General features: G+C 39.2%; 1 protein-coding gene across 1 annotated transcript; it reads left to right on the plus strand.

Annotated features, from left to right (window-relative positions):
• The first annotated feature begins 14,180 nt into the window (after positions 1-14,180).
• Positions 14,181-16,368, plus strand: LOC122643073 (glucan endo-1,3-beta-glucosidase 12-like). Its single transcript, XM_043836707.1, has 3 exons — positions 14,181-14,307; positions 14,410-15,726; positions 16,270-16,368. The coding sequence occupies exons 1-3, from the start codon at positions 14,214-14,216 to the stop codon at positions 16,302-16,304; spliced, it is 1,446 nt and encodes a 481-aa protein (XP_043692642.1). The 5' UTR covers positions 14,181-14,213; the 3' UTR covers positions 16,305-16,368.
• Positions 16,369-16,888: the final 520 nt, after the last annotated feature.

Genomic DNA, 16,888 nt, shown 5'->3' on the forward strand with positions numbered 1-16,888 from the left:
TCTAGTAATCCATCAAATATGAAATCTTGAATGAATCGGTTTCTGATCAGTTCCATTTCAAATGGATGACATGAGGGAAATCTCCAATTTTACCCATTAAGTAGAAAAATCACTCATTTTTAACTTGAACATATTAGTTATAATTTTTTTTAAATCATATTTCTTACATTATTTTTATTTTTTTTGTTAATTCAATTAATTTGTAATTTAAAATAGGGAGGGAGATCATTGCCAGTTTGCATGACCCCTACAGCAGTGTGGGGGCCAATGAGAAAGCATGTGGGGGCATCTAACGGGGGTGGGATTTTCATCTCACGGGGGGTGGGGCGGTTATTTCACCAATCCTTTTTTTTGGGTGCATGCGCCATAATGTATCCTAACAGCCTTCTATTTCCCTTTAAATAATAAGAGAAAAGAACGCAAGTGGGATAGTCCCTTACAACAAAATGGAATAGAACTATACAATGGTTTGTCGATTTTTTTTTAAGGTGACTAATGAATCTAAATTGGTCAATCCGAATGCACCTTTCGGCTTCAACATTTAACCATTCCATCTTAAAGGCTTTCTCCTATTCTTTTCAAGCAGCTACTTAAGCAATGAACTTGCCAAAAATTTTGAAACAGGGTTGTGGGTGTTGCATCGCGGAAGAGGGATAGGGGAAGGAAAGTAGCGGCTAATGTTGGAGGGGGAGGGGGAGGGCAAGGGAGGTGAAGACTCAAGAATGTGTTTTTTTTATTGTAAGTTGATGTTGTGGCTTCCCCTTTTTTTCCGCTAAGTAGTTCTCCAATGTTTTTTTGAAACAATGAAGCGGAGTGAAGACATTGTACATTATGATCCACTAGAAAACGAGTTCGTCTCGGTTTGGACCATATCTCGGTCGAAACCTAGGGCTTTCTCCAGGTTAAACTCGAACCTTGGTTTCGAGGCACAGAAGTTGTTTTTTTGCCCTAATTCTTATTGTGATGTCTATTTTTGACATTTTAAACTCAATATATGCATTAGTTTCACATAGAGAGTACTAAAAATATTACTTGTGGTTTTGATCCAAGTTTGATATTGTATATTATTCTTGGACATGGTATTAAATAAGGTTTGATCAGAACATAACTCTTTCAATGTAAATGAGATTTAAGAAATCTTAGATTTGCTAGAAAGCTTTGTTTTGATAGCTTTCCAACAAATCAAATATTACTTAAATCTGATTTATATTGAAGGAGTTATGTACCAGTCAAACTGAATTTGGTGTGCACGAATGCTGTCAAAATCGCTCTATATAAAATTATTTTTTTGGACATCAAAACAAATGAATATTTTGCCTCACTTTTGGTTTTTAGTAATGTTTTACTATATTAAGATTTATAGAATTTTTAGATTTGAGAAAAACCCCAACATTAGGAAGTTGAAAATTACACCTACTGTCGAAAATCCAGTTTTTGTTCTTGAATTGAGGGGTTGATTTTTTTTCTTTTTGGAATTTGATTTTTTAACTATTTTTATTGGATTCAAATAGGGGATATTTGCTTATTTATGAATAATATCTTAAGTAAATTAAATACAAATACAAAGACATTTAATTAAATGACATTAAACATAACTAAGTGTCTCTTTTGGTTTCTGGCATAAATACTTGTCTGTCCCAGTTTCGAGCCAAGTTTCCCCTAGTTTTGATGGGTATATGTGTCGAAACCACTGAAATATGGTCTAAACCATCGAAACCCGGTTGAATCCAGGGATTTTATAAAATCCCCTTTCAACTAGTCTCGGAAACCTGGGAAACGTAGTTAACTCGATGGTTTCGACAGGTGTGGATCAGGTTTTCCTTCCATGCCAAGGAGTAACAATTTACAGAGAATTGAAAAGTGATTGGACGATTCACTCGTCTGCCTTCCAGAAAGAGAAATTGATCAATTAGAGAGAGAGAGAGAGAGAGAGAGAGAGAGAGAGAGAGGGAGAGGTACCTAGAACCTGAAGTGGGAACCTCAAATTCAAGCTCCCCCATCACTCCCCTTTCCCTCTGGGTTTGGCTCTACATCTAAAGCAGAATTTTCTGTTTCCAGATCATTTGCTCTCCCTTCTTCCCTTGGTCTCTTGAAACAGATCACTTTCGCTTCCTTCTTCCCCTGGTCTTTTGTTCCATCTTCAAGTGCTCAACCTTCTCTGGTTCACAGAGATGAACGAGAGCCCTCCTCTCTAGAGCTGAGACTCATTCTTCCCCATGTCAATCAAAGGTTGCAATCACTTCAAGTCCTCTTGGAGATGATTATTCCCACATGATTCCTTCCAAAAAGTGTACTTGGGAGGGGAAGGAGGATGGAGAAAGAATAGGAGAAGGAGAAGAAGCCAGCGATCGGTGGTGGTGCTGCTGGCGCCGGCGGTGGCGGCAGTAGCTGCGATTGTGGTCTCTTGATCGACGAAGAAGAAGGAGGAGAACTAGTCAGAGGCTTGCCTTTTTAAAAAACAAAATCAGTTTATTATTTTAACCTTCAATTGTGGGGTATAAGAGTACATGCTCATTAAAGTATCCGCACAAATAGACTTAAATAGTTTTTAATGAAAAACATAAATGGTTTTCCATCTATTTTTGGTTTTTGATTTTTTTCAATCTTTTCTAAATAGAAATAAGTTCCATAAATGATACCAAACACAACCAAAAATGTTTTTAAAGGCAAAAATAAAAAATAAAAATTATACCAAAGATGCCTTTAGTGATTTGATGTTATGATTGGACAATCATGAAATAATACAACATAGATCCTCTATGGCCCAACTGCCTATAGCGGTCTGTGTGGCGCAAATTGGACCACACGCGCAATGACGCCCTTACCCCCGCTCGGGCAAGGTATTTAGACAAGGGTAAGATGGTCTTTACACATGCGGGTCAGTCTGCGTCGCTCAGACCGCTACAGATAGCGCACTGTAGAGGATCTGGATCCGAAATAATAAGTCTTTGTTAACAAATTGTAATATGCACCTCTTGTGTAACAACAAGACGGCCGGTCAGATCCCATTGCTAACGAGATTCTCTTTTCACCATGGACGGACAAATACTGTAAAAAATTCAGATCTAGATCAAATTGGCCTTTGCAACCAATTCGATCCCCGATTCTGATTTTCATTACCCTGTGGGTCAAGGAAAACTCGACCTTTTATTATACAATAGGAGACCTATGTCTTCTTTTCTTGTTTTGTTTTTTAAGAGGGAGCGATCACAAACAATTACATGGTGGCTCCCACAATATTGTTGTGTGTTTACTGTTTACATGTGTCTGTGTAATTGTATGTGTGAAGAGAGGGAGACTATAGTTGAGATCTATGTGTGTGGTGGGTATAGTAGGGATGGAATTTTTATCCCCTGTGGTTTTCTTGTTCGGTATGGTTTCCTAGTGCCTCTAATAAAAAGGGGTGGATTCCACCTGGGCAGTGTGTTCGGTTAAGGGGTGGAATGATCATTTCATCCTCCTATGAAAGGAACCGTACAATCGTATCGATCAACGAACCTCCAGGGATAAAAGGTCCAATAGGGGTGGGCGTTGAGTAGTGAATCATAAGTGAATTTATAATGTGTGTGAATCATATGCCAAATTTACCAAACCATGTGTGTGAAACACAAAATTAGGTTCCATAATTGTGATACGTAAGGGGCTTATATATACTAATGATTTCATTAGTGTAGTACAGAAAACTGTGACAAACACATGGGTTCTTTTGTCCCTTTTTTGTCAGGAAAGAACGTACATCAATATGTCAGGAAAGTGCGTTTGGTAACGTTCAGAACAGCGTTCTGAACAGTTCTTTTGTTCAAAAAGAACAAAAAAACATGAAAAAGTGTTTGGTTTTGCGGTTCGTTTTTTCGTTCTTTTAGAACGAACCGGAGGTCTTGAGCACCAAAAGAACGTTCTTTGCAGACCGTCTTGGAGACGGTCTGTAAAGAACAAGAACGAAAAGTTGTCGCGATCAATCGTCAAAACCCGTGATTTTGGGTTAGAAGGCAAAAGCTTGCGATAGATCTGGGGAAGAGAAGGGAAGAGAAGGGAAGAGAAGTAGCAGGCAAAGAAGGTAAACCAGGTCGATCTCATCTCTCTCTCTCTCGCTTCCTCTCTCTGTCTCTCTACCTCTCACTCTCTCTGTCTTGCTCTCTCTCTCTCTCTCTCTCTCACTCTCTGTCTAGCTCTCTCTGTCTCGCTCTCTCCCTCACTCTCTCTGTCTCTGTCTCTCTCTCTGTCTCGCTGTCTCTGTCCCTCTCTCTCTCTCTGTCTCTCTCTCTCGCAGTCTCTACAACTCTTTATCGCAATCTCTGCAACTCTCTCTCTCTCTCTCTCTCTTTCTCTTGTCCCAGTTCTTCTGTTTCTTTGATTTGTTTGTTTCCTCTTCTATTTCATCTTTCTCTTGATCCTGGGTGATGAAGCCTGATGGGGAATCTAGTTTTGGAGGGAAATTTGCTCGCAAGGGTTCTTCATATGGGTTGCATCAATCTCTAGATGGTTTTTTAGGGGATCAAAGAAGGAGTCCAGTTTCCGTAAGGGACGCCATGAGTTGCATAGGACTGCTACTGAGTCGAAAAAAAAAGAAGATCATCATTCGCATCGGAAGTCTCAGGCTCATCGACATTCTCCTTTCAGAGGTAAATATTATAGCTGTGGTGATCGTGTTTCTCTTTCACGATCGATTTCTCACTTTCTACCGCAACCCCCTTTCTCTGCAAATTAGATTTTATTTAAATTGAAGCGGAAGTTATGCTCATCTGCAAGGTTCTCAAGTGAAAAAGTCACATGATATCCGCTACTATAAAGTTTTAATGTTATTTTGCATTTTACGAAGAGTATGGACATTAGGGTTTGCCCAAGCATATTTGATTTTTACGATTGTCTCTGTTTTAGGTATACATTTGTTCAATATGTTTGGTCTTTGCTCTATCTCTCCTATGGATGTTCATATGACCACCCAATGCTTGGGCTATGTTAATAAATCAATCAAAAGGCAGAGGCTAGATTCTAACCAAGAGATACCAAGAAAAAGCAAAGAAGTTAAAAAACAAACATAGATGATGATCAGGAACACTGAGGTTGATTGGGGGTTTCATTGAGGTTTATTGAAATTTTGAATTGAAAACAGTGAACAAGGCAGTAATATTGATTGTAGCTATTAATGTGTTTTAAAAACCACATTGTATCATGCAAAATATAGGGTATAAAAAGTGAAATTTATTCCTTTGAATTGTACTATTCTAATAAAAGTTCTGAAGATTTTAAAGGAGAGAGATCTTTCCTCAGTCTCTGTTTATAAGCTTTGACTATGAGACTTGTTTTTCTGGGACATGAAAGCTTAGCTGACATCAAGCATTTGTGTACCTATTATGCCCATTGGTCTCTAGCCATGAAAGCTTAGCAGACTTGTTGTTCTATCTTTGTATAAAAGATTGGTTGGGTGTGACTTGCGAGGCCAAAAGGTAAAAAGCAGGGCCATAGAGGGTTCCTCAAGCACTTCTATTTGAAAGAGAATATAAATAAAGAACAACCATACTATACTCTGTTGTTTTCATGTATTCATGTTTTAAAATTTCATTGCTACTTAATAAAGGCCTCTGAGAAGTATCAAATATCAATCCCCTCCCCTGTTAAGTGTGAATCAGAGAGAGAGAATGAATGATGCATTGGTGTGTATCAGCAGTGAGGGATATGATGAAGAAGATCTGTTCTGAGTTGCGAGCCAAGGGAGGAGGAATGATGTATTTCTGTTTTAGACCTTTGCCCATTGCATTCCTCATGTAGAGATTCATGCTACTTAATTTTTTTTGTTATATTTCTCTTTTGGTTCTCTATTTGATGGGTCTTTAGCTCAAATTGGTAGAGCACTTGGCACATGAGCATGTTCCAAGGGGATGGTGGTTCGAATCCACCAAGGCCCTTTTTATTCAACTGTTCATAGCATAGTCAATTATGACACTAATCCACACAAGAACCCAATTTTAATGGCATCTTTCAAATTTGAAATATTTTTATACTTACTTAGGTTATGTTAATGAGATATTTTAATTTTATGCTAAGGTTGGTAAGAGAAAGGTTTTTACAAGTATTTTTTTTGGTATAATTGACTAAGAATGGCATTATTGTAATTAATATCAAATAAGGAAGAATAGATTTTACCAAACACCATTTTCGTTCTGAACAGCGTTCTTGAGAACGTTACCAAACGGTCATTTTCGGTCTCAGAATGCCGTTCTATACCAAGAACGTAAAAGAACGTTTCTAGTCAAGAACGGACGTTCTTTGTTCAGACCGTTACCAAACGCAGCCTTAAGATCTATACCCAATTTTTTTTAATGGCATCAGTCTTAATATTCTTATTACCTACTCCACCAAGTTTGACATCCTTGTCATATCGTCAATTTATAATTTGTATACTTACTCCAACTATGTACACTGTGTTGGTGGGTTGTTTATTGCCTTTTCCTCATTCAGGGCTTCTGGACAGTCTATAAATCTTAAGAAATCCTCTTTAACTTTCACACCCAATACTCATTCAAAGTTAAAGAGGTGATTTTCAAGGATTCTACATGGCTTTGGTCCAAAGAAGTATTTGGGATTACCTACTAATTTTAGTGTCACTAAGGTAGATTTCTTCAAAGATATCACTACTAGAATTGAAGGGAGAATCCAAGGGTGGAAGTATAAACTTTTATCTCATGCAAGTAAAGAGGTGTTCCTAAAATCTGTGATATTTTCAATGGGAAATTATGTTTCTATGCACTTTAAATTGTCTATTTTTCATCTTCAACATATTAAGAAGGTTGCTGCCAATTTCTTTTTGGGGAGAGAAAAATGGACACCCCAAAATTCATTGGGTGTCTTGGGATCATTCATGCAAATCTAAGCAAAAAGGAGGACTTGATTTGATTTAATCACACTCCTCTTCATAATCGTGCTCTGTTGTCAAAGACTGCTTATAGATTATATATGGTCTGGTCCAGATTGTTTATTATAATGATTTATGAAGGCTATTTATTATCCTAGATTAGATTTCTTACATTTTGTTATTGGTCATGATCCAAGTTGGGGATGACGAAGCATTATGTTTGGAAAGAAAGTCTTGGTTGAGGGACTCGGCTGGTGTATTGGCAAGAGTTATTACATAAACCCTTATTAGATTGACAAGTGGATTCCTACATCAAAAGGTTTGGAACGACGTCAAAGAACCACAGCCACAACGGTAGTCTCTCAATCTTTGATCCCAGATTTGTTTTGGAAGAAGATATGATCGTGTAGGAGTCTTCCAAAAGTGCAATGCTTCTTGTGGAAATCTTGTGTTTCTGTACTTGCTACTAGAGTTGGATTGGTGCACCGACATATTAATGTAGGTTCTTCTTATGGTCGTTGTGGTTCACCAGAAACTATTTCTCATAGCCTTTACTCTGGCAACCGATTGAAGACCACAAGCTGAGCTGAGGGCAAAACATGGCAAGATCATCCCTCTTCTCTCTTTCTTGGTCCCCCAAACTCGTAATAATGTTGCTGCAGCCCTGCAGCCATGGATTCACTCTTTATCTGTCAAATTGGCATCTTTAATATCGATTGAACAAAAGAGAGAGAGAGATCAACGCCTCAACCACAACTGTGCTAAGATGAGCAAGATCTGTTAAAAGTCTCAAAACAGAACAAGAAAATTAAAATTTCATGATGAGTTCAATCTAAGACAGTGAAAGTTGACAATGTTGCTGTTTTTTTTTTTTTTTTTAAGTTTTTCTTTTCCAGTTTCATTTTGATTCCCACGAGTGAGGTCTCTCTCTGTCTCTCTCCATTGTTGATCACCGAGTTTAGCATCCATGGATTCTACGGCTCAAGAACAAAGTTTTTGTACCTATAGGAATACCTAGTTTCTCCCAAGCTTGGACCTCACAACATGTGAGATCTCCTCTAAATCCTTGTAAAAATTGAATCCAACATGATTTTTTTTTTATCTGCAACTGACCTATTCCAATTCCATTTTTTATTTTGATCAGAGAAGGAAAAATAGAGGGATAAATCGTCCGCCAAGACAATTTCTTGGTTCCCTCGGAAGCTCTACCGTCGGGCGCCGGAGACAAGACCTCTGAAAACTGCATCATTGACCTTATTACCCTCAAGACGTTATTGTTGTGATTTTTAATTTTTGCTAATAACTGTACACTTCTAATAAAATGACATTTTAATCCCACCCTGGAAAATGATATCCATCTGACATAAGGATATAAAAAGTGGTTACAACTGGTTACAAATAACTTTACCCTTTTCTTATATTTCGAGGGAGCAAAACAGTTTTGTTAACTCTGGCAAGGAAGGCATTCTTGGTAACATATACGACAATTTGACCAATTTTTTATCTATGGATTGTAGACCCCATCCATGTGTACTCCATGTTAAACTCAATAAAGTCGAAAATTTTTTTTGAAAACATTTTATTTGTTACATGGATAATTATTATTTGGGAGAAAGAACGCTAATCACTGTTGTGCCTCGGCATGTACCTGCACCCAGATATAACCTAATGCAAAAAGACATGCGCACCCTTGGTCCTTTCTGCCTTTCTAGGGGGTGCGCTAGCCTTAAGGGTGTCAATCGGTTCAGTTTCAATCATTTGGTTCAGTTCCATGCCTTGATGGTGTGATCTGAAACCGAACCGAGATCTGAGTCAGTTCTGGAAGTAGAAATTGAATCCGAACCTGCTTAGTTCGGTTCGGTTACGATTCTAATTCGATTTTCCAAAAAGGGTCTAATTCGGTTCTCCAATACGGTTCCAATTCGGTTCTCTAATATGGTTCCATTCTACTTGGTTGTCAATTGTTTCCTTGCTGTGTTCTAAAGAAATTTCATTTGTATAAATAAAATGATCACAAAACCTTAAAGGAACAAAAAATATTAATAAATAAATAAGAATCGCAAGTGAGTTATTCACTTTCAGATCTTATCTTTCAGCTTACCCATCAATAAAGTTAGAGAAACACATCAAAATTATAGTTCCAAAAGGAAAGGCAACACCATTAAAAAAAGATATAGGGTTTATGTGTGGTATTCGGTTCGGTTTCTATTCAAGCTGACAGTTTTTAACTACAATCGAACCGAATTAAATGCTCATATACAAAAACCAAATCGAATATATTGAGTTCAATTTGATTTGGTTAATTCGGCTCGGTTCTGGATTCGGTATTCGGTTTTGGTTTGGTTTTGACACCCTTAGCTGGGCTGCCTATTGCGCCTAATGACCGGTTAGCGTTCCTTTTCCCTTATTATTTTTTAGTAAAATAAATAAGGGAGAAAGAACGCAACTTGGGTGATGAGTGCAGTGCGTTGTCCCTGCGTCCAAACACCCCCAATTAAAAGGAAGAAATTCGTAGGGGCGCAGATTGTTTACCCATGTCTGGACATAGGGGAAGCGCACCACATGCACCCAGATAGCATTCTCTCCTAGTAAATAAAAAAAAAAAAACTAATTTTACACTTTTTTACAAGAAAACAAACGGAGGTTCTGAAAGTAGAACCTTAATAAGTAATAATTGAGTGGCTCTTGAACCCAAGAGGTCAGCTCAGTTGGCAAAAGACCAACTCCTCAAATAAGAGGTTATGAGTTCAAACCACCTTGGGGCCTATCCCCACCAAGGTTCGTACTCCAGGTATCGGACTCAGGATCGGTTAAGGCCGATACCAATCCAATACCGATACGGATCGATCATAATTGTTCTAAATCGGTAAAAAATGACCAAAATCAAGGTTTTATGGGATCGATTACTATATCGGTAAAACAAAGACTTGGGATCAAGAATAAATATGGATTTTAAAACCCAAAAAACTGGCATGTATTGGATCGGATCGGCCAATCCAAAAATGATTCAGTTAAACCTTGTTGGATCGATCTAATCTTGGGGCCGGCCTCAACCGATACCGATCCAATACAACCAATATCAGCTGATCCGATCCGAGATTGCAAACCAACCCCACCGCCGCCCCCAAAAAAAAAAAAAAAACCCTCTATTAAAGCTCTCCAATTCCACAAAAATTGAGTGGCTCTTGTTACCACTTACTGACCTTAATGGTCTTCAGAAATTTTACCAAAAAAAAATCGTCTTAAGAAATGACAAAACAATACTGTATTCTTTGTTTTTTTTGGTGAAGAAAAATCCAATCCGACTAGAACAGAAGATAAGCCAAGAAGCCAACACACATTGATAAGACCGTCCCAATCCTCGTCTCGGAACCCTTTCCCCGTTTGAATAAATAATTGAATTAGAATCACTTTAATGGTCGAAATTTTCACAGACATTGATTTTTTTTTTTCGACCAGTCCACGCAATAGACTTTTTGGGAAAAAGTTCTCAGGGAATGTGCCTATGCCAGTACTCCCATGAGGCTATCTCTCTACTTTTCATGTGAAAAGATACATCTGTCTCCTTTTTTAAAGAGGAAAGATATAAACTCATTGAAGTGCTGGCGTAGGCCACACTCCCGTACAAAAAACTGCTTTCAAGAGTTTTTTTATCTTAACATTTATTTTCGGTTAAAGGTCACTCTTTCGAACAGGAATAGGATACACATGCGATTAAGATGATTTTTTTTTTTTTTTCTTTCTGTTGAGAGTGACTAAGATAATTAATATCAGTATTTTTTTTCATTCTTTTATATTTTTGAGAAAAAAGATTGATATACTTCTCTGGTTCAGATTCCTTTATACCCTTTCTATAATAAATTGTGAGACTTATACTGACATTTCTCTCTTCTACTATGACCATATGGATCCATGTAGGCCTAATATGGATGATATCATTTTTCAACCCTCATTGATTGTCATTTGTAGAGTCCTCACATTACCTTTGTATGAAACTCTCTCTCTCTCTCTCTTTTCTACTCAAATCCTACTGGAGGCCCATAAACCACTAGAAGTGACAGCCCAAGAGGGCGGACTAAGGATGTCTAACATCCAATTGGGGGGAGGGAGAATTGAACCAACAACCTCTTATACTTAGGCCAACATAATAAAATAGGACACATAGCGTAGTAACTTTTTCTATCCAAGGATCCTATTACAAAGTCATTGGAGGTGTCAAATGGTCGTTTTGGTATTTATTTGATAGGATTGAATCGATTTTCGGGTTGATAATAAGTAAAACTATAATTGGCCTGATAAGGGAATGCCCGGATTCAATATGATTTGGTTTCAATTTATATCAATTATCACTTATAGATTTATTTTCGGGTTTGACAACCCTAAAAGCCACTTTACATGTGAAACATAAATTGAGGGAATTTTTTTGCAAAAGATGAGATTAAGGGTTTTTTTGGTTTCATTTTTCATTTTATTTTTGGTATATTTAAGAAAAAAATCATTACTGAAAACCATTTTTGATCAAAAACATAAAAATTGTTTGATAACTACTAAACATAATTAATTCTTTAATGAAAAATAAGTTTGGTGCAAATGTTTTTTATAATAATTTTAAAAAAAAAGGCCTAAAGCCTATTTGTAATCGTGGTGAGTGAAGAGGGCATCTCTTCACCCATCTTCCTCCCCAATCAGAAACCCCTCTTTATCCTTGTCGTCGTTTCTTTACCTGATTTTTCTTCTTCTTCTCCTTTTTTCCCCCGACTTTTCTTCTTGAATCGAAACCTAGCCGAGCCTTACTCTCCCTCTACAACCAGTCATCGAACCCTCTCCCTCCCATCTTCCTCTCCATTTTTCCATTTCTTGGTATCCACGATTCTGGCATTGTGGCGGAACTCACTGGAGACGGTCGATTCAATGCGACTGTGCTCTTCGGGGAATTTGATACGAGCTACTCTCAGAAAACCTCTGTACAATGCCAGCACCTGCTTCTGCATACCTGATAGCTTTACTCCATCCTTTGATCCCATCGTTGAATAAACCTTCTTCTCTCTCGATCTTGTCTCTAATTCTTTTGAAACGATTCAGTCTGAACTACATATAAAAGGTAACAAAAGCTATTTAATGGAGAGACTCCTTGACGCAAATTCTCTTTTCCTATTCCCCAATAGAAATCATATGATATTATAAGATTAGAACACCAGATTTGAATTTTCAAAACTTTTTTCTTTTTGAAAAGTGCAGGCTAGGATTGAAGAAGCTGTAGCTCTTGCCGTCTAGTCTGGCAGCTTATCCTTCTTTGGTGCGTTTGTGGTATTTGTACACGTTCTCGAACTTCTCCTTGCACTTCTTAGCGCTTCGATGATATCCCAACTCTGCAAGTTTAATTACTTAGTGTTTTTCCTCTTTCATATATAAGCTTGAGAATCAAAATCAGCAATAGTAAATCAATGACCAAACAAAGCTACAACAGGCATTCACAAACCTACAAATTGAAAAAGAGGAATGAAAGAACCAATCTGGACTCCAAGCGGCCATAGAATCAATTGAGAGGATTGAAAGGAGAATTCGATTTAGAATTTTCCAAAGTATAGTGGCCAGTTAAAGAAAGCAACCAATTGGAAATCAATTATGAAAAGAAAGGGAATAGAGAGAGAGAGAGAGAGAGGTAGGTTAGAAGTCCATGCAAGCAGAGAAGGCCGATAGGGTTGCAACAACAGGAGGAGGAGGCCGGTGGGGTTACCGTAGGAAAAGGAGGAGGGTTGAGACTTGTTTTCTAATTAAAGGATGAATGATGCTTCTATCTTTGACTTTGGGGGCATATGAGCACACATGCTCATTAAAGTCCCGAAAAAATGACTAGAAACAATTTTTGACCAAAATCTATAATAAAGCCTCAATTCTATTATAGATTTTTTATTATTTTAATGTTTTGTAAATAGAAATAGGATCCATAAATCGTACCAAACACTTGTAAATTATATGTCAAAAAATAAAAATAAAAAATAATACAAAAAAGACCCTTAGTTCAATGCTAATGTCTCCTTATGTCTATCTCTCTCTTTAGGGTCTTCAAGGTCTTACTTTTAAGGAAGGTTTCTCTAATTTTTCATTATTGTTCAATACATGTTTAGTTTGGTAAATCTGGAAAGCAAAAAATTTGTGTGTCTTTAAACACTCTAATCTGTCTCTTCTTGTTACCATACAGGCTTTTCATTACTCAGTCAAGAACAAGAAGAGTAGGTGGGGTTTTGAGCTACTCTCCTCCTCTCAATCTATTGATCATTTTAATATATTTTGTGATTGTACTTGGGTTTCTAATTCATCTCATGGTAGCAAGGGAGTTATCATTCGAAATTACAAAGGATCTTTTGAGGACATTTTAGCTCTCAAGTACTATTTTTCTGTTGTTAGATTTCTATATATATGTTCCTAGAGTTCTGAATAGGGATGCTCATATACTTGCTAGAGGGGCTTCCCTTAAGCTTCATTTCCTTTGTAACTCCTGCTATTCTTTGAAGCAGCAACTTCTTGTTCTTTCTTCTTTAGTTCTAGTTGAGGCAACAGAGTTTGACAAATTTCTTTTTCCCCCAAAGAGATTTATAAACAGACCGGTCCATGAAACCTGCAGCTAAACCTCAACCACCATTGAACCGTGATATGCTACCTTAGATAAAGGTATAAGAAATGTGTAATAACACTTTTGTCCCCACATCTCATCATCCAAATGGTATTGTTGTAATAAGGCATGATTCGGGGTAGTAAAACAAAAAAACCCAAAACAGAGAAAGGTTGTTTGGGATGGTCCGCATGACAGGTGTACGGACAAGATAAAATGTATCTTCCCAGATCTGATCTTGATGACTGTCAAAACGGTCAAGTTGGTGGATCCCCCCCCCCCAGCTGGCGCGCAGCAATGTGAGAGCGCCTGATTGCGGCATTGCCCAACGTTCGAAATTAGGGAAATGATTAAAAAAATATATATTTCCCTAGCCGTTATAACATTCGTCAATAAAATTGGTAACTTTTCTACTATTATTTGACAGAAAACTATCGTCAACGTTATTACGATGTTATTAATGGGAGATTAAAAATAACGGAAGGAGGTAATTCCGTAATTCCCAGTTCCCAGAACCTCCCTCCTAGCCTGGGTAATGTCAGAGCTGCCCCGTGGGGCCCGCCACACCTTCTCGATCTGCACAAGCTTTTAACCTCTCCGTATTCTCTGCATCTTTCTCACCTATCTTATTCTTCCCCACCTCACACTCCCTTACTCCCACTCTCCCCACTTCCTCCTCATTTGTTCCAGTTTCCCCAAAACAAACACCGCCTTTGCATTGCATCTTCTCCTTCCTTCTCATCTCTCATGCTCCGTTTCTGCTGCTTTCAGAATCAGAGCATGGGACTTCTCACCATTCCTTGCTTCCTCTTACTTCTCTGCATCTTCGCATTTGCTGCAGGTAATAACATGGCATCTCTTCTGCATTTTCTTATACTACTGTATCCCTCTCTCTCTTTTTCTGTAAAATGTTTCTGATTGTTTCTAACGCTTACATTTGCAGATGCGGGTTCCATCGGAGTTAACTACGGGCGAATAGCAAACAACCTTCCTTCTGCAGTGAAGGTTGTCCAGCTCCTCAAGTCTCAGGGTCTTGAAAGAGTCAAGCTCTACGACACCGACCCGGCCGTGCTTAAAGCCCTTGCTGGTTCAGGCATCAAGGTCGTCGTCGACTTACCAAACGAAAGGCTCTACCTGGCCGCAAAGAGACCATCCTTCGCCAACGCATGGGTTCAAAAGAACATCGTTTCTTACTACCCAGCCACCCAAATCCACGCCATTGCCGTCGGTAACGAGGTTTTTGTTGATCCAGACAACCTAACCGACTACCTTGTCCCTGCCATGCGAAACGTCCATGCTGCGCTCGTAAAATACAATCTCCACTCTTCCATTAAGGTGTCCTCACCCATAGCCCTTAGTGCTTTGCAGAACTCCTACCCTTCTTCCGCTGGATCGTTCAAGCAGGAGCTAATCGAGCCTGTCATCAAACCCATGCTGGACTTTCTCCGGGGGACTGGGTCGGACCTAATGGTGAATGCTTACCCTTTCTTCGCCTACTCCGCTAATGCCGACGTTATCTCTCTGGATTACGCACTCTTCAGGGAGAACCCAGGTGTGGTGGACGCCGGTAATGGACTGCGCTACTTCAGTCTCTTTGACGCGCAAATCGATGCGGTGTTTGCGGCCATGTCGGCTTTGAAGTACGATGATCTGGGGATGATGGTGACGGAGACCGGTTGGCCTTCCAAGGGAGACGAGAACGAGAAGGGGGCGAGCGAGGAGAACGCAGCCGCCTACAATGGCAATCTTGTGCGTTATGTACTCACGGGCGGAGGAACGCCATTGAGGCCCAAGACGGACATAGAGGTCTACCTATTCGCGCTGTTCAATGAGAACAAGAAGCCTGGTCCGAGCTCCGAGAGAAATTACGGTCTTTTCTACCCAAACGAGGAGAAGGTTTACGATATACCCTTCACACTGCAGGAAGTGAAACAGCATGGGCCAGTGGGCGGAGGGAAGAACCAGTTGACGCCCGTGAACGGCGGGGGAAGCAGCGGCGTATCGACGAGGTCGTCAGGGCAGACGTGGTGTGTGGCGAACGGGAAAGCAGGGGAGAAGAGGTTGCAGGCGGCGCTTGATTACGCGTGCGGGGAGGGAGGAGCGGACTGCGAGAAGATCCAACCGGGTAGCACATGTTACGATCCGAATACACTAGAGGCACACGCATCCTTCGCATTCAACAGCTACTACCAGAAGAAGGGGAGAGTAATGGGTACCTGTGATTTCCAAGGGTCCGCTTATGTCGTCACCCAACCTCCCAGTGCGTCTTCCTTCTTCTTTACACTTCTCCTCTTTTCTGTGTTTTTTTATCCTTCCTTTACGAAATGGGCATTTTCAGAATTTAGATCCTCGGCCACCACCGGCGGTAGTAGTGGTTTCTGCTAACAAATGAGAATTGCAGGCGGGACAGCAGAGATGGTCTACCATAGTCCCCACTTTCTCTACTTTTCCCATTTTCCACACTTTCTTTCCATATGGGCTTTGCAGACTGTGTGGTGTGAGATTGGAGTAGTGATCGGATCTAAAGATTAGAGGCGGTGGGAGACACGTTTTTGGAAACAAAAGTGCTGTCTTGTCACAGTTGGACCATAGACCATGAGACCTTCAGACCATGGACCAAATTTCTTGCTTTTTACCATAAAAAAGTTTATTGCTTTTGATTTTGGGTTTCTCACACAGAATGCAACTCTTATCTTGTTTTGGGATTTAGAAATCCTTTGATTTAGGTTGATTGATTGATTAAGTTGCTTTGGGAGCTGTTCTTGAGACTGACTTAAAAGATGATTGTTTGTTTGTTTTGCAGAATATGGCAAATGTGAGTTCCCTACGGGTTACTAACAAGAACAGGTAGAGGCTGGTAAGGGTTTAATGAAGGGAGAAGTTGATGATGATGATGAAGATGGCCCTAGTGGTTTCGTGTAATGTTTGTTTTTGCAGAGTTGGAACCCAAGGGATTGGAGGGCTTCTCCGTGTATTTATTGGTAAAGATTTAGTTGTTAGAAAGAGAGTTGTTGACAATTTATTTGACTGCATTTGTAGTCTGAAGTAGTGCTTGTAGTACTAGTAGTAGTATACTAGTTATATTGCCTTCGTTTCTTCTTATAATGTAATTAAAGAAAAGAATCTATTTAATTTTTCATCCGCTTATGTAGTAACTAGTAAGTACTGACATTGTTAGCTCAATATCTCCTTGGATTCCTCTTTCGTTAGAACCAAAAGTTGTAGAAGCCATTATGTGTTTAAAAAAAGTCCGAATGGGGTTTGTGGAATCCTATCTGATTGGAGCGGCTGGTCCGCTCTGGGATTCTAGGGTTCTGATCGGATTCGGTCGAGCATCTTCACTGACCCTTCAGTTTCCGGTCGACCGTTCTATATTGGGTTGAGTTTCTAGGGTTCTAATCGGAAACGCTCTAGCCTGGTCT

Source organism: Telopea speciosissima, chromosome 10, assembly GCF_018873765.1.
Source record: "Telopea speciosissima isolate NSW1024214 ecotype Mountain lineage chromosome 10, Tspe_v1, whole genome shotgun sequence".
Lineage (NCBI taxonomy): Eukaryota > Viridiplantae > Streptophyta > Magnoliopsida > Proteales > Proteaceae > Telopea > Telopea speciosissima.

Coding starts and splice junctions, on each gene's coding strand:
- LOC122643073 (XM_043836707.1), top strand. CDS start 14,214: ATGCTCCGTTTCTGCTGCTTTCAGAATCAGAGCATGGGACTTCTCACC. Junction 14,308..14,409: donor CATCTTCGCATTTGCTGCAG/GTAATAACATGG, acceptor TTACATTTGCAG/ATGCGGGTTCCATCGGAGTT. Junction 15,727..16,269: donor TGTCGTCACCCAACCTCCCA/GTGCGTCTTCCT, acceptor TTTGTTTTGCAG/AATATGGCAAATGTGAGTTC.